The sequence below is a fragment of the Panthera uncia genome, chromosome C2, assembly GCF_023721935.1.
Source record: "Panthera uncia isolate 11264 chromosome C2, Puncia_PCG_1.0, whole genome shotgun sequence".
Lineage (NCBI taxonomy): Eukaryota > Metazoa > Chordata > Mammalia > Carnivora > Felidae > Panthera > Panthera uncia.
In genome coordinates, this window is record NC_064810.1 from 95,520,837 (window position 1) to 95,539,177 (window position 18,341).

The 18,341-nt window shown below is 42.0% G+C and overlaps 1 protein-coding gene across 4 annotated transcripts in view; it reads left to right on the top strand.

Moving 5' to 3' along the window:
- The first annotated feature begins 3,418 nt into the window (after positions 1-3,418).
- Positions 3,419-18,341, top strand: part of GOLIM4 (golgi integral membrane protein 4) — a 78,575-nt gene continuing 63,652 nt past the window's right edge. For all 4 annotated transcript variants that reach the window (XM_049628579.1, XM_049628580.1, XM_049628582.1 and 1 more), the window contains exon 1: positions 3,419-3,700. In XM_049628579.1, the coding sequence (XP_049484536.1) occupies positions 3,514-3,700 (187 nt within the window). In that variant the 5' untranslated portion in view covers positions 3,419-3,513. The remainder of the gene's footprint in view (positions 3,701-18,341) is intronic.

Here is an 18,341-nt window from a genome sequence, read left to right on the forward strand (position 1 = left end):
ATGGCCTACATTTATTATATTCTGTAGAGTCTGTCAGCAGCTTTAGGCAAAGAATACCTTTCGAGTCTGGAATCAGATGCGAAAGAATCAGAGGTTGAAAATGAGAAATCATGTATTCCAGAAGCATAAGAATTTTCCAGAGAGTCTGAAATTCAACTAAATACTGCATATTGTGTAATATATGAATAATAATTTTCCAATCCTCTGCCCAATCTTTCTTTCTCTTTCTTTCTTTCTTTCTTTCGATAATTTTCTCTTCAAGAATGGGCCAGGATTATTGCTATAAAATGTCATTTCCTCCAGAGCAGTTTTGGTAGGTTTTTTGGAGGAAGAGTAAACTCCTGGAATTATCCAGTCTCATTTTCTAAGACTAAAGCTGAAAGAAATTTAAACAGTGGTAGATTAAATAACAAGTCTATATTTTACACAACAGAATAAAATTTTGAAATTTCCTTAAATCGTTTTCTTTTTAAACTAGGTTCTCATTTTATTTTTTTTACTTTTTTTTTAACGTTTATTTATTTTTGAGACAGAGACAGAGCATGAACGGGGGAAGGTCAGAGAGAGAGGGAGACACAGAATCCGAAACAGGCCCCAGGCTCTGAGCTGTCACCACAGAGCCCGACGCGGGGCTCGAACTCACGACTGCAATATCATGACCTGAGTCGAAGTCGGATGCTTAACCGACTGAGCCACCCAGGCGCCCCAAGGTTCTCATTTTAATGGACCAAATACGATTTGTTAATATCACTTGTTTAAAGAGAATGAGAACTGGGGAAACTGGGTGGCTCAGTCTGTTAAGCGTGGGACTCTTGATTTCTGGTCAGTGTCGGGTCATGATCTCATGGTTCCTGGGATTGAGCCTCTCCAGGCTCTGTGCTGACAGTGTGGAGCCTGCTTGGGATTCTCTCTCTCCTTCTGCCCCTCTCCCCATCTTGTGCTCTCTTTCTCTCTCTCAAAATTAATAAACATTAAAAAAAAAAAAAGAATGAGAACTTGACTTCTATAAAAGGAAGTGATAAAAAGAGCAGTATTCTAACCTGGATCTAATTCTGCTGAACTCCTAACTCTCTGCATGTCCTAGGTCCTACAGCCATCTGTCACTTTAGTTTTTAATTTTAAAATTTTATTTAAATATAAATTAGTTAACAGTGTAGTATCGGTTTCAGGAGTAGAACTCAGTGATTCATCACTTACAACACCCAGTGCTCATTCCAACTAATGTCCTTTTTAATGCCCTTCTTAATCCCCACACCCAACATGCCTCCAGGAACGCTGTTTGTTCTCTATATTTAAGAGTCTCTTAATGGCTTGCTTCCCTCTGTTTTTATCTTATTTTTCCTTCCCTTCCCCTTTGTTCATCTGTTTTGTTTCTTAAATTGCACATATGAGTGAAATCATATGATATTTCACTTTCTCTGACAGCTCTCAGTCACTTTAATAAACTTTGGTTTCTTTACCAAAATGTGAGGCTAACCCTTAATCTGGGTGTGGTGAGATAATAAATGAAAGTATTTTTGAAAAACATATTGTTCTATTGTAAGTTATTATTGATTAGGGAAAAACACATGCCAGGCAAACTTAGTTTTCATGGTAGTATAAGTGTCATAGGCTAACTAGGTAGTAATTGAGGCTTATTTTATGGTTTTAGCATTCTCTAGTCTCAGAGTCTACCCCAAAATGTTCAGCACCAGGGACTGTCTTTACGTTTAATTTGGCTAAGCACATCTACCTTCATTTTGAGCACTCACTGGGTACTATTGATAGTGATAACTAAAATCTGGTTAGAATATCATAAAAATCATGCAGTATAAAATAAGTTCCATGACACTACTGAGGCATTTGAGAAATAATTTACTTTCTTAGAAGTCAGGTCAAGAGCAAAAACAAAATTATCAACCTCAATTTTTTCCCTCTCAAGTACATAGAAAGAACAAAAGCAGTGTTCTCTTTGAATTAGATTTCTTTTTTGAAGAGGTTTGTGGTTAAGTTTGTTTTACTCTGTTTTACAAAGGGAACCTTTGTTGGCCTTTAAAGTGTAATTTACCGACGTAACTGATGTATTTCTGCCACCGATCAGACAAATACATGTGACGAAACGTATGCATACTTATTTCAGCTTCTGAGATTTATCTTTAAGTTATTCTGTTTGGAAGCTGGGGGAAAGTATGAGGTCACTTCTTTCCCCTCTGCCAAAGGCAAGCTCATTTCCCCAATCCACACGGACAGTTGAGCAGTAAGTAGCGCGTTAGCGTACGTGAGTCCCCCAGACCGTGTCTTGCCATCAGCGGGCACACACGCATTCACCCTAGCCCCCGGGTTGGGGCCAGAGTCCATCCGCAAGGCTTCTCCAGTTCGGCTACGCAGATTATGCTGACGGTGTAGCTTTCCCGTGTGTCTGCCGCATCTGCCCACTGGCTAGAGAAAGAAAGAACGGGTATTCGGTCGAGCGTAAGCAGCTGCTTTCACCCACTGCCCCCTAACATGCACTGTACTCCTCTCCCCACGTGCGTTCACACACACACACTCACCTGCACTCACACACGTGCGCACCGTACCTCGCCCAGCCGCAAGCCGGGACACGTCGCCCGCGCACCCCACCTCCCCGGCCCTGGCTCCGCGGCCTCTCCCCATCCACCCGCACTCCACGTGGGCGCACCCCGGCGCCAGGCGGCCGCTCTGCCCACGGAGCCCCTTGCCGGCCCCCGGGGTGGGCGGGAAGGCGCGGCCCCGGGGTCGGACGGACAAAGCGGGCGTCCAATCGAGCCCCGCACTGCCTCCCCGAAGGGAGGGAGCGGAGGCTCGGACGGGCCCAATGAGCGGGGAGCCCGAGTGGGACTTCCTCCCGGAATCCCGTTGGCCAGAATAGCGGGGCCGTGGGTGACACGTAAGTTCGGTGGGAGGCGGCGGCGGCCGAGGTTGGGCAGCCCGGTCAGTGACACCGGCCCGCCGTCCCCCCAAACCCAGAGGGGCCAGCCGGCCCCCGCCCATCCACCGACTCGGGCGGGCCGCGCGCGGAGGCGCCGCCTGGAGCCGCGTCCTTTTGTTGGGCGCGTACCCCCTCCTTTTGGTGGCAACAAAGTCGCGCAGCGGGAGCCGCTGCGAGGGGGCGGGGAGCGGCCGGGGCGGGACTCCGAGCGCCGCCGGGGGCAGCCGAGCCAAAAAGTGGGGAGGAGGAAAAAAGGCAGGCGGCGTCTGGGGACCGGCGCGGGCACGGTCCGCTCGGAAGTATGCGGAGGGCCCCTCGCCGGGCCCGGGCACTCGCGGAGAGCCAGCCTCGCAAAAGTTTGGCGGCCGCTGCCCAGGCGGCGTCGATGGCTGCGCGCCCCACGGCGCGCGGGGGCTGAGCGGGCGCCACTTCCCCTCGGGCCCCGCTTTTGTGTCTCGCGTCTCCTCCTCATGCTGCGTCCGGCCACCTCCTGCGGCGGCCGCTGCTGAGACGCTCGCTCCCGCAGAGGGGAGGAAGGGACGGCGGCGGCGGGGGCGGCCGCGGCGCGGGGTCCAGGCGGGACTATGGGAAACGGGATGTGCTCCCGAAAGCAAAAGCGGATTTTCCAGACGCTGCTGCTGCTGACCGTGGTGTTCGGCTTTCTCTACGGCGCGATGCTCTACTACGAGCTGCAGACGCAGCTGCGGAAAGCCGAGGCGGTGGCGCTCAAGTACCAGCAGCACCAGGAGTCCCTTTCTGCCCAGTTGCAAGGTACGGTTAACGGGACGCGCGCGGCCGGTGGCTAACTTCGCCCCGCGCCTCCCGCCCCGGCTGGAAAAGTGGCTTTGGGGAAACGTTGGCCCTGCGGGTGCCACCGCTGACCATCACGGACCTCAGAGTTGAGCCCTGCAGGGCCGCCCGGGTTCTCAAAGTGTCAAGGGAGATGACATCCCCATCCTCCCGCTTCCTCCGGCGGTTACGTTTGAAATTGGTCGCTCAGAGGCTGGTCCCGCTGGGCGTTGGATGGGCCGGCACACACTGAGCGCTTTACCCCAGTCCTTGTCAGTGGCCCCGCTGGAGTCCGGGCAGACCGACCAATAGCCCTTCCTCCGTGCCTGCCAGCCCATCCCGGAGAGGCACGGTCCTCGTTTGTGGGTATTTGCTTTGCAGTTGCCCTTGTCAGTAGTCTAAGAGATGGAGTTTGGCGGTGATTTCCCAAACTATGTTGTTTTTTTAAGGGAAATTTAGCCATGACCTAGCAGCCCAAACTAAAGGCCCAGTAGAATGGAACCTGGTGGTTTCTATTAATTTAATAGTGTGACTTTAGAGATGTTGGAGGTATTGGAAAAGTCCACACTGCCGCTGTTCACCATCCCCCAGATATGTTTTGGAGGGAAAAAGTTTGTCTTCCTGCGAAACTTTTAGTTTAATACAGAGATAGGTAGGCGTGTGTGTTGGGGGTGGGGGGGGGGGAGGTGGTACTTTACAGTTAGCCTTGAGAAGTCCAAGGAGAGAAATAGAATTTTTCAGTTTATCAGATACAGTAAACACAATTTGAGCAAGACCTGCAGAAAGATTTAAAGTTTCTACCCTTCTATTTTAGAATCTCCTTTAATGTAAATTTCAGAAACATAAATGATGCATGACTGCAAAGTAAGCGCGATGTGGTCTTAGAGCATAGTCATCCTGTATATACTTTTTGAAAGCTTTTACTTGTACTTGTGTGTAGTTTTCAGTACTTATGTAGTCCTCTCCCCAAGCAGAAAATAATAGTAGAAAGCTGTGAGCAGTGAAATGTTGACAGTCTTTGCTGATGATGCAAATATAGCTAATTTCGTATTACTGGGAAAATATAAGCTGGATGGATGTTTCTGTCAGTGTATGTGTATATAAATATGAAACAGATGCCTTTTCGTGGCTTCAGCTATTTTGAGTGTTTTCTAGTAAAAAAAAAAAAATTAAAACGAGAGAAAAGGACATGCAGCTGATTGCTTGGTCTTATTTTCTCTTCCCAACTTAGAAGAAAAGGAATTATTTTTAGCTTACTGAAGCTGCATAGCCACAGGCAGTGAAAATATGTGAGCTGGGTTTGGCTCAAAAGGAAAACCTGTTTTGGTGCAGACTTGGGCTAAGAAAATTTTTCTTTAAACTTGTTGGTATTTACCCATGACTTATTGTTGGTGTATGAATTCTGGATATTTATGTATTTACTTAGAAGACATCAGTGGCTTCCTGTGAAGTTCAGCACAGTTAGACAAAGGGGGAAATTTATGATCTAAGACTACAAGGGCAGGACTGGATTTTCACACATGTGGCTGGAAGGGGCATGTGTGGTGGATTTTATGAGGTTGTTACCTCGGTCTCTTAGCTTAGGAGACCGATGTGAACATACACTGTCAAGTTAACCAATACCTCCTCAGCACTGCACGGTGCCTGACACTCATGAGGGGATCAATATATATTTATTCAGTCAACAAAGGAAATTATTCTGAACAGTAGTGAGAAAGTTAATCCCATGCATTTTTGTCTGCCCTTTCAGCCTTCACTTCCCTGTCTCTGCTTTGTGAAACAAAACAAAACAAAACAAAACAAAGTAACCAAAATTTCACCCAAGCCCAAGGAGAGCATTTACCTTCGCAGCCAAAGCTGGAACTGATTGACTGAGGCCCTGATTTCTGAGTCATGGCCTGTATTTGCAGTATTTAGTTTTGAAAATCAATCTCGATTTCTTTTCTCCTTTTATTGGCTGCCTTTTGGTGAAAGTTGTGGAGGAGAGTGGTGGTAAGTGGTGATACAAGGCCATTCAAATATACAACATTTGTTTTGCAGTAGGAGATGAAAAAATGTAGCTAGTTTGAGTAGCTTTAAAGTCTATTTCTTAATGTACCCTTTTGCCATTTCCTCTTGAATTGTGGTGCTGGAACAATTACAATATGATCATACCTGAAGAATTATTTCCCAGGCAGGCCACATGATTGACTCCTATAGCATTTATTTTGGATTTCACATCTGCAGGTCATTTAATGAAGGTTTTCTGATGTTAGCATCTTTTGCTTCCCCAATGACAAATGACATTTCACTCAGCAGCGCTCTGTTGTACCACCTGCATAGATTTGTTTTGAGGGCGTTAGGCTCTCCATTCTCAGAACTTGTTTAGTTAGGTGAGATCTCTTGACCTGGAGTGGATTAAGATCAGACTTAATTATGAGTGGCCTCTTTAAAAAAAAAAGATGACTCTTGAAATGTTTAAGTAGTTTGGCCCTATAATCTGAAGGTATACATTTGTTAAGTGAGCATATTTAGGTCATCTTCAGTTAAGAATGGGTTGTACTCCAGAGATTATTTTGAAAGTAGGTTATGTCTAACTCTAAGTACATTTTGTAGTAGACCAGTTCCTTAAATAGGAGATGGTGAGGGGCGACCTGGGGAAAGTTCCAAGACTAGGCTACCTCCTCTCCGGTAAAAACAAATGTCTATGTCTGCCCGCCTATGTATCTATTTGCTTATCTATCTCCCACTTACACCACACATCAATTACCTTGAGCAGTGGGGCAGAGGTTACATATTGGTGGCAGAGGCAGCAGTTAACAACCTTTGACCAGCACAATGTTTACTTAACCTCTTACATTAAAAAAAAAAAAAAAAAACTGCTTTCAGGTGGGCCATGCACCATTCTCCGTGTCCATACACAGTGGTTCTTAGCTCTGACTGCCCATTAGAATCACGTGGGCAGCTCTCAGACCAACTAAACCACAGTCTGTGGGAGTGAAACCCCTATGTCGTTCTCCCCAGGTGATTACAATATGCAGCCAGGGTTGGGAACCACAGCCCTATTATCTTTTTTTCTTTTTTTAAGTTTATTTATCTTTGAGAGAGAGAAAGCGTGAGTGCCTGTGAGGCTGAATGGGGGAGAGGCAGAGAGGGAGGGAGAGAGAGAATCCCAAGCAGGCTCTACACTTAACAGTGCAGAGCCCAGTGCAGATACACCGTGAGATCATGACTTGAGCCGAAGTTGGATGCTCAACCGACTGAGCCACCCAGGTGCCCCCACATCCCTATAATCTTAAAACTGAGCTGTATCACACATTACTTTACTTTTCTGGCCATAAAGACACCTGAGGGTTTTGTTGTTGTTGCTTTTACCCAGAGCATGTGATTCAGATACTAGCCCTGCAACTTTCTGTGTGAACATGGCCCTCATTTTTCTTATACAGTGGAGATTAGAATGACCTACTTCATCGGGATAATGTGAGGATAAAGTAATGAATCCTGTTAAGCTCCTAGGACATACTTGGCACATAGTAGGTACTGCTCATTAAAGATGATCTGTTATTATCATGGCCCCTGTTTGAAGTAGGATATTTCATTTCTCCTCTCCAGGTTTGTCGTGGGTAAAAGTGTTCAAATTGGCAAAATCTGTTTTTATAATTAACTACCTCCTTTTATTGTACCTGACTGGACATCAAAGGAAACCGGTAAACAAACATAAATCCAAGTACTTTCCTCTGGAGAAGGGACCTTCGCTGACTTTTAAACTTAAGAAATTAAAGTAGGGTTACTGATTAACTCCCTTCTGTATCATATCAGATAAGAAGAAGGTGTAACTCCTAGTGGTAGGCAATAACCTTGTGCAATAGGATCTGGGATAGAGATAGAACTATTTAACTTTTTAAAAAATAGGGGCAAATAGCCCTCATTCCCGAAACACTGTGTTACATTATTGCAGTGATGGCAGGAAATCATCAAGAAAAGGTTTATATAATGTTTCCTGTTCTCCTGTTCCAGATGAGTAGATCACAACTATTTAAAGTAAAAATGTGGTGCTTCTAAGGCTCATATTTTTATTTAAGTTAGTTGTTTCTTGCATTGTGTTCTCTTCACACAGGATGGCTTGCTAGCCTGAGCGTGAACAGATCACATTGGAACTGGTAACTTCTTTGTTTTCAGCCTACCCTGAATCCGCTTAAGAAAGAATAAAAAGTCTTCTTCAGCTCAGGCCCAGTCTTTATTTATTATTTCATCTCCAGTGCCAGGTGCCTGGCACTCAGAAGATAGTAGGTCTATACCTTTGTGGTATTTCCTGTCTGCTTACGAGTGTGCTTATTATGTGGTGGGCAGTGAAGTCTGGTAGATACAGGTTGAGGAGTCACAGCACTTGGGTTTCAAGTCTTGCTATCTTTTTTTTTTTTTTTTTAACCAACAATTTTTGAGTGGTTCCCAGAACACAATAATTTAGACCCACAAGTGTGGGTTGTGTGTAGTTAGGTATACTCATTTTTAAGTGCTAAGTTGGGTCTCATAAACATCAACGAGATACTGTTTATTAAATGAACATTTTCATTTAAAAAATAGAGCAGAATGAAATACTCTTTAAGGTCAGTAGTTTTTATGTGTATGTAAAATCCTGCCTTAAAATGCATTCCCTGATGGGGCGCCTAGGTGACTCAGTCGGTTAAACATCCAACTCTTGATTTTGGCTCAGGTCCTGATCTCACAGTTCATGAGTTCGAGCTCAGTGTTGGGCTCTGTGCTGACATTGAGGCGCCTGCTTAGAATTTTCTCTCTCCCTCTCTTTCAGCCTTTCCCCTGCTCACTCTCAAAATAAATAAACATTAAAAAAAAATGCATTCCCTGAATAAAAGATGAAAGCTTTTAGATACTTTTTGAAAATCTATTTCAATTAAGCATTCTGTTATATATGTATATGATTTGCATAAGTTTGTATTGTATGAGTCTACACTTTGTGTCTGCCTTAGTCATCCCTGCAAATTGGAACATGTCCATATTGGTTGACTATATAAGACAATTTCTCATTATTTGTGAGCCTTTAGTTTAAGTCCCATATAGATTGGAAGTCTTCCCTGACTTCTTTATTCTCTCCTGTCATACCAAGGACGGTTACTTCTAGGGCTGGAACACAAGACAGGTTTCAGAGACCTAAGGAATCAGTGACTTGGAGTTGGGGAATCGACGTGCAGTGGGTTTGAGAGAAACTAGAAGAAGGCAGAGAGAAGAAAGGGGAGTGCTATCAGTTTATGACTTTTCAAAGTGTTGAGGAATATTCTTGCTCACATGTTTGTGTCCTAAAAAGAAAGAAAGAGGGACTAGTGAAGGGCGATTGGTTTTGGCATCAGGTGCTGTTTGAATACAACTCTGGTGTTCACAGGTAGAGACCTTGAACAAGCAAGTGACGCCTCTGGACTTCAGTTTCGTCATGTTTAATTGGGAATAACAATGTCTAACTTGCACACTTGTGTAGATTATAAATAATACATCTGAAATGACTAGCAGGGATCCTGGAGCACATTACTATTGCATTTATTAGGTGGCCGGGACTACTGTTGCTGGATTAGCATTGAGCTGCTTTTTATTTTGGTCACTGTTTACATCTAGCAGGTAATAGCATTATTAGTTATGGCCTAAATGTGGCTTTTGTCAGAGCTATTTGCCCAACTTGGCTGAAACTTTTACTTGACTTAAGACAGTCTCACTCTGTATTTTCTACTGTACTTTTTTTTTTTTTTTTGGCGGGGGGTGGGGAAGAAAAGACCTGAGTACGCTTTACATGGTCACAACTAAGAATTGTTGTTTTTCATTTTGACAAGTGTTTTTATTTTATCATTGAGGACAGAATGTTTTTTGCTACTTTTGCCAGTCAGTGCTTTGTGACTTTTGTAGCTTTGGAAGTCAAAGTTATATGTAATACAACTTTACTGGAAGAGAAAAGTGGCAAACTGTATCTTCCTTTTGAGCACTGTTATTTAAAGTGAATTTATTTTGGGGCGCCTGGATAGCTCAGTCAGTTAAGTGTCATCTGACTCTTGGTTTTAGCTCAGGTTGTGATCTCACAATTTGTGAGTTTGAGCCCTGCATCGAGCTCTGTGCTGACAGCGTGGAGCCTGTCTGGGATTCTCCCTCTCTCCCTCTCTGTGCCCCTCTCCTGCTCGTTTGCTCTCTCTCTCGCTCTCTCAATAAACAAACAAACAAACAAACAAACTTTAAAAAAAACCTTTAAAAATAAAGTGAATTTATTTTGATAGAATTTTGAAAATTTATTTGAAGAAATTAAAATTTTTAAAAATACATAACATTTGTGGAATGTCTACCTGTTCAGGTGCTGTGCTAAGCACGTTACATGCATTTTCTTATTTAACAGTGACATGAGTACTTTAATGTAAGTGAGCAATCTGAGGCTCAAGGGGTTAGTTAACTTGCTAGTGTCAAGGTCAAATCTGATGAAACTGAGCTTTGAACCCTAACGCAACTTCCCAGCCGTGTTCTTTCCACAGTACTCCATTGCCCTCAAAATTATTTTAGTGTTTCTCATGACAATATTAATGGTTTTGAGAAAGTAGGTTAGGTGGGTTGTCACATGAAGAGTCAAGATAAAATTTAGAATCAGAAATACCAGCGTGATTATTTGATGCAGCATTTCCAGAGTATAAGACATTTGCTGCTGTTACAGAAAGGAATTTTGGTTGATTTGGAGTTGATTTTAGGTAGTATCCAGATGCTGCATTAAATAATGTTGAATCATATAATAAAGACCTCAGATTCTTTTGAATTTGCTTTCAGTGTTTAAGAAAACAAGTCAAGTAGAAACTCTCAGTTTCATGCTAGAATCTCTCTCATAGATATAGTTACCCATTTGTTTTTCTCAAAGAGAGCAGACTAAGACAACCAACAGTTTGATAGCTGGAATCTAATAATTGTTTTTTCATATTATTATGTTTAAATTTTACAGTCACTGTCCATTAATGCCATGTAAGTCATATTTTTCATTTACAAGGTAGTAGTGTATTTTTTTTTTTTTTTTAGTAAGTTTGTTTTAGGCGAAAATGTGAAATTTGTCAACCCAAAGTGCCTATACAGGTTTTGCGTACATAAAGTAAGAAGTCATGTTTGAGTACCTGAGTGTCTGTAGTTCAGGACTGCATTAACCGATTGACTCAGATACAGACATTGAATTTTACAGTTAAGAAAACAGTCTTGAAGCAGGTGAATCATTTATCATGTATCTCAAGCTAAGCCCACGTGTCCTGTGTTCTGACTTCCAGTACAACATAGCATTCCCCTACCGTGCTCTCCTGTCACTGGAGACCAGCACACTCTTCTCAGTTCCAGCAGAAATGGGCATTGCTATTTTTAAACAATGCTATGTATTTCTGAATGGCATATTTGTGTTCTTTGTTTTTATTGGCCAGTGGGTGCCTATCCAGAGGACATGCCAGTTATATTGGCTTTTGCTAATAAACCTCACTAATAGCCTGGAGGGATGTGGGCATGAAATAAATTGCTCTTTAAAATAGTATGACATTTTTAAAAATAATGCCTTAACTGTTTTTCATATATAAAAATGTCACAATATGATAGACTGTGAATAGAAAAGTAACAAACGGGCTGTCATTCTGAAGGATAAGGCATTATGGAACATTTGAATGACACTGTTTCTGTTGAGAGTGAGTTTAAGAAAAATATATAATCATTTTAGGAGAGCTGAACATTTCATTTCCCATTTCACATGCCATTTAAATCCCTTCTTTAAGTGGAACTTTGTTATAAACAACAACAAAAATGTGTAAATCAAGATATTTAAGAGAGTTTTGACATTGTATGGTCTCAACACCAGCTATGATGCTATGAAATAAATATTCTAAACAGATTAAAATTGGATAGCTGTTGCTTCTGTATTTGGTTAGCATTTATTTAGTTTTACATCAGTGAGATTAAATCTATAATCTATTAGTCTCTCAATCTATTAACACACATGAATTCTTAAAAGGATTTTATATCCTTTTTAAAGGTTTGATGCTATAAAACATGTTAATTTGCACTGATGTCAGGCATTATTTTCATTAAAAGATGAAAAATAAATGGTCTTCACTATATAGGTGAGCATCAGCTCTAAATCCAGAAGTCATCTACGTTTGACCTGGGTGTGAGTGGGGCTCCTCAGGTATAGTTCCTCAAATATAGTTCCTCATCATCTGTAGATCTGTGAAACTATGGAGTCAGGATATCTGACCCCAACACAACCAACATACAGCAATGATGCAGGCATAAGATACTTGCATGTTCTTGTTCAAAAAAGAATAAGATTTGTGGTAGGTAAGAGTCACTGGTCCATAGCAGTTCTGAAATCCTGCTAAGCAGAAGTTTCTTGACGAAGTTTCCAGAGTTGGGGATAATTCTCCATGGCTCTTCATTCTACTCCTTGGGCTACTGGCTCCCCTTTCTGAGTCGTCTTTCCCTTATGAAAGGTGGCACGTATTTTGCAGCAGAAGTTTTTGTTTTTTTAATGTTTATTTTTGAGAGAGACCACAAGTGGGGGAGTGGCTGAGAGAAAGGGGAACAGAGGATCCGAAGTGGGCTCTGAGCTGACAGCAGCGAGCCCGATGTGGGTGTTGAATTCACTAACAAGTGAGATCATGACCTGAGCCGAGATTGGACAGTCAACCAGCTGAGCCACCCAGAAGCCTTGCACCTGAGTTTTCTCAGCCTGCTTCCTGCCGGTAGGATTTGGGGGATTTATGGCGTTTTTTTCATTTAGCACAGTCTGTTCCTTTCATTCTAAAATGGCAGAGTTTCTGCTGATAAAATCCTCTTAAAGCTTTTGTCAGTCCCCTTTGAAACTCGTTAGGGTTTACTCAGTTAGACAAAGATCATACCCACGTATTTCTTAGAGATAAATCTTTCTCTACCTTGGGCTTCTGCTGAGACAAGGGATAGGCAGTGCCCTTTAACTTTCCAAAGGCCTGCTGAAAGGATCGCTGAGTCACGGTCTTAAGCTTTTAAGAGACCCTGTGGTACAACTGAAAAGCTCATTAGGAGGCTACATTTCCAAGGTCTTAACAGGAATTTCTGAAGCCACACTCTCTGTCTCATCTTTATTTTATTTTTATTTTTTAAATGTTTATTTTTGAGAGAGAGTGTGAGTAGGGGAGGGGCAGAGAGAGAGGATCTGTCAGAGGCAGAGGATCCGAAGTAGGCTCTGCACTATCAGCACAAAGCTTGATGTGGGGTTTGAACTCACGAACTGTGAGATCATGACCTGAGCTGAAGTCAGATGCTTAACCAACTGAGCCACTCAGGTGCCTCTCTGTCTCATCTTTAGACCATTTTTTTTTTCCTGGCAGTTCCTTGGAATTAATCTTTGTGTGGAAGCTGTTTCTTAGTGTTAGTATTGTTTGCTGTCCAGAGATGCTGAGAATTTTCAAAACCATCGAGTGGTTTGAAAACCATCAATTTTCAAAGCCTTCTTTTGGTTTAGTGGTCCTTCCCTCAATTTATCATCTCCCAGTTTACTCTAATCATCAAGAAGAAACCAGGTAGCATCTCCAGCACTTTGCTGGGGAATCTCCACAGCTAAATTACCCAGTTCGTGCGGCACATTTTTTATTCCTCATAGAACTGCGAGTGACCACATACAGGTCATGTAACTATCTATAAGTGTGGGTATTGTTACACCTTCCACCACTACATAACTTACAATTTCCAAGAAAATTTTCTCATTTTTATTTACACCCTTCCTAGCAGTCTCTTCAAAGTCCAAAATTCTGTGAATAGTATTTTTAAAGCACTTTACATGTTGACTCATGCTCTTAAGTCCCATCACACAGTTCTGAAGCTGTTCCCACCTTTCAGATTTTTGTTATTGCAGCACCCTACCTCCAAAATCTGTATCGGTTATCCTGTTGCATAGCAAATTATCCGCAAACTGAATTGGCTTAGAACAAAAAATGTTATCTCACAGTTACTATAGGAAAGGAATCTGGGCTTAGTTGGATGATTTTTTTAAAGATATCTCATGATGTTGCAGTAAAGCTGCTGACCAGGGTTGTAGTCATCTCAGAAATTAACTGGGGTTGAAGGATCTGCTTCAGAATTCACTAATGTGATCGTTGGCAGGCCTCAGAAGATCCGCTTTTAATCTTGCTCATCTGGGCCTTTCCATAGGACTTTCTGCAGTTCCACTGTGGAACTTAAAAAAAAAAAAATGAAAGCTGGCTTCCCCCAGGGCAAGAGATCCAAGGGAGAACTAAAGAGTGTGCAAGAACCTAAGATGAAAGTGAAAATATTTTAATAACCTCAACCTTGAAAGTGATAACCCATCACTTCTGCCATGTTCTGTTCATTAGACTTGAATCACTAAGTTCAGTCCATGTGCAAGGGAAGGGGCTTGTGAAGGCATGAATAACAGAAAGTGGGGGTCATTAGGGTCCCCTTAAGCAGCTGCCTACCAGGTGAGAATGTCATTGTTGTCATTGTTGGCAGTATCATTACCAATTCATCATAAACGAAAAGTCACTGAGCACTTGCTATGTAGCAGGCACTTCTCTGAATGACTTTCTTGTATTATCCGACATAATACTTTTGTAAAAATACATTACTACATATTTAAATGTGATTTATTATTTAATTTGAAGTATATTAGCAAGAAGTGGCATTTGAAATCGTGGCACTGTGGAGAGAAACTCTCATGTTTAAACCATTTGACCTGTAATGATTGAAATTCAAAGAGTTGCAAGTGACTCTCTGAAATGTAAACCCAGCTAGTAAGCTGCTGAGGGAAATCAGAGTGGAAGGCTCATGTCCTTGAGGAGTTTCAAAATCCGTTGACAATATGTGTAATGTTTTCACTCCTACAGTTGACCGTATTTCTTTGGCAGGTACGTAGGAAGGCAGTGCAGTGTGTTTGTTCATATATTTTTACTTCTGATTGTTCCTTCTGCTTTTATAGACTGCAGTCTTTGACGAAAACCTTGTTATTTGGTAATCAGAAGATAAATTTTTGAGGAGTGAGTTTTATGGTCTTAGAAAGATAAATATGTTTGATTTAAAGAAAGAACATTAACTGCATGATTAGTGATTTCAACTCGTTCGTTGGTCTCTACTTTGGAAGTCAAGTGTAAAGATTGAAATATAAGATTATTCTTCCGTAATATTAAAAAAATAACAATAGACTGTAGCATTTTATGAAAAAGTCATTAAATAATGTTTCCTGAACAATCATTCCAAAATTCATAGTATGACCTCACCCTTCTTAACATATTTTAGCTATTAGAAATACAAGATAAATATTTCTAGTTTCCATTTGCCTTCTGTTATATTCTCTAAGAGATTGGATTAGGAAGTGAGTAGAGAATGTCTTGTCAAAATATGAAGCCATGTTCCATTCAAGAATCAAGGACAGTTCTTTCTTGCCAGTGAAAAGTTGCTGTTGAATTTCTGTGGAATCCATGACTCTTCCTGCCCCATTGCTATCAATGTGGGTACTAGATTGCTGCCATGATATCCACTGTCAATTCCGGGTTGTCATGGACTTCTTTTACTTTGTGATATTCACATGCATACTGTTAAGTCCTCATGATATGTGGTCTTTGTTCTATGTTCCAAAAACCAAAGTGTGAAAAATTCACTACATATTCTACGATGTAGTACTAACATGTGCAGTGTGGTTCTTAGGGTTGCATATTGTTTTGTTTTGTTTTTTTTTTCTCATATATCTTTTGCTCCGTTGGTTAACATCCATTTAGATTAAGCTAGAGGGTGCACTCTGCTATGAGACTGTCCAAGGAAGCAGTAGCTACTAACCTAGTTAGCTAGAATGATGCTTTTGTGTGTGCATGTCAGACTCCTTATTTAAACCCCAAGAAGTCTTCATCGAAGGATCCCATAGTAGCAATACTTGGAGTACAGGCTGAGTCTTTAAAGAAAGACTGTTTTGTTTTATTGTAAGCCTCCAGCTGTTTTCACAACTGCCTCCTACCCAGCAACAACTCATTCCTAAGGCCATATTTTGTGTCTCATCTGTGACCCTCTCTTTAAGGGTGGCATTTGCAATATGGGATCCATGGGGGTCCAGGAACTTCCTGAAAATATATGTCCATTCTGTATATGTGCCTTTTTCTAAGACAGAGGCCATAGCTTCTATCAGATCCTCAAAGCGTCAGTGACCTAAAAAAGGTTAAGAACCACTGCTTTAGGGCAAATTCCTTCTTCTGAGGTCCTTTCAAGTCCATCTTGGAATTTGAGCTCCCTTGGTCCTACCCGATGAATCCTCTAGAAAATGGCTAAATTTGTAATGGGGGTGGTCAGTGCTCACTGCTATTTCCCTAAAGCCCTAACCCACTCCACCCCTCTCAAATTTGAGATTCCTTATTAGGGATTTAAATGGTATTTAATAAATTGCATTCCTAGAATTCACTAGTAATTACTTAGTAAATAATAAAAAATGCCTTGCAATTACATGAGAAATTTATACCTTCCAAATTACTTTATATTCATGATACCATTTGGTCCTGGAGGAACCCAATGATATAGAGAAAAGCAATATTCTATGTTATTACCATTTTAAATGTGAGGAAACAGAAGTCACACAGCATGACAATGACATGCTTGGGGTTAATGCTCAAATTGTTTGAATCCTAATTCAGGGCTTTTAGTTATCCTCGGTTTCCAAGGTTCCCTCACCCTGGAATTGAAATGAGATTCTAACAATATTCACAAAACAGTTTCTGACTTTACCTCCTCAGAGGGAACTCTATCCTTTTTAGATGCTGCCAAAAAGTTCAGAATATTCCCAGATGATGACTCACCTGGACATGAGAACTAGTCTCCTTGGAGTCGACCTACCACTGTAACGGAAACAATGAGAGTTTGTCCAACTGATGCATGACAAGCCAGTACAAACTGACACTGGGCTTTTGCAGTGAAGGAAGATAGGCTATTTACTGGTGTGGCATCACTCAGGAGAATGGGGAGCTAATGCCCAGAAGTTTGGAACTCGCAGGATTGCTTGCAAGTGAGGGTTTCTAAGGACAAAACTGGGGACAGAGATCTGAGGAGGTAGACACTGTTGATTGGAGGCCCGTGAGGTCATGTTAGCAGATGTTACTAAATAACTTATGACGCCACTTCATCTGGTCCCCCAGAGGTCTGTTCCATCTCCAGAGACTTGGAATCTGAGAAGTATTTTTGTTCTGTATGCAAGAGCTTTCATTAGTGCTGATTACCTACTTGTCCTACAGGTTCCTCTGAATGATTAGCGACCATTCCTATCCCTTGAGCCTAGGCTTATGTGTTCCTAGATCATCTGGTGCTGCCTGAGGGTGACATGACCTCTAGTGTTCGTTGTTAATCTGAACTGACAGGATAAATTCCAGCTTCACCACTCCCCACCTCTCCCCATCTTCTTGTCCACAGAAGGTACTGATAGCTGCTCAATCTGCTGTTTCCTGCTTAACCCCTGCAGCTTTCTCTGTTGTCTTTGGCACGTTACCTTTTTTGTTTTTGGACCTTACATACCCTGGAGGATCCAAGCAGGCTTCATAGAGACTGGGTCCCACCCAGGGCAATAAGAGTGATAGTCATTGTGATACACTTGTCTTCGTTACCCTTTCTATCTATCTCTGGCACATTGTCATTGATCCGAAATTAGGGTCTTAGGCTGACCCTTACCTTGGGATAATTCTTTTTTAGACTCTTCTGCATCCTGGGGTGTAGACTGAGCTTAAGCTCACACTGGGATTCTGCTTTCACCAGAGGCTATCACCTCCTGATAGCATCTATAGCTTCGCCTTGACCTCACGGTGGGGGGAAGAGGGGGGTGCGGGGGCAGGGGTTTGAATCTCACCACTCAAATGACTCTCCAGCTGTGCTTTTTAGCTTCCAGATGTAGAAGTCAAATCACTCCTAAATAAATCATAGATCGGTAGAGCAAGAAAGAATGTTTATAGAACCCAGGTTGCAAAGAGTAGCATGTGGCCGCGTTTTGGTTTGGCCCACACAGTGCTCTGAAAAATTTCACAGTAGTTGTCTACCATGGAAAAAGAAAGATGTTTTTTTGCAAATATACAGGTTTCTGACTTTGTTTAAGAAGTCCAAAGATCCCTTCACACAGGTCTGCATTCCTGCATGGTGAATGGCCCACATTTTGATTGGGGCATGTGGGCTTCAGTTGGCAAAAATTCCACTGGGAATTCTGTATCTCAAATAATAACTTGTTTAGTTTATCAGCAAAGAAAGTGAGCCTCCGAGACATGGAATGACCTGACAGTGGCGCTGTCCAATATGGTAGCCACCAGTTGGTCGTGTGTGGCAGAAGCATTAAAATGCAGCTACTGTGACTGAGGAACTGAATTTTAAACTTTAATTTAAATTTTAGAAGTTAGGACTAAAGCACGGTGAAATATTTTTCTATAAAACGTGACTTCATTGTTTTGGTGGCACTACATTTCAACGAAGTGCTGTGTACATTAGGTATTATTGGTGTATTTCAGTGCACATATACTTTTTAAAATGTGGCTACTTAGAAATTCAAAAATTACAGATGTGATTCACAGTGTGTTTCTGTTGGACAGTGCCGATCTGACAGAACTCACACAGCTTACTTGTGGGCAGGTCTGGAATT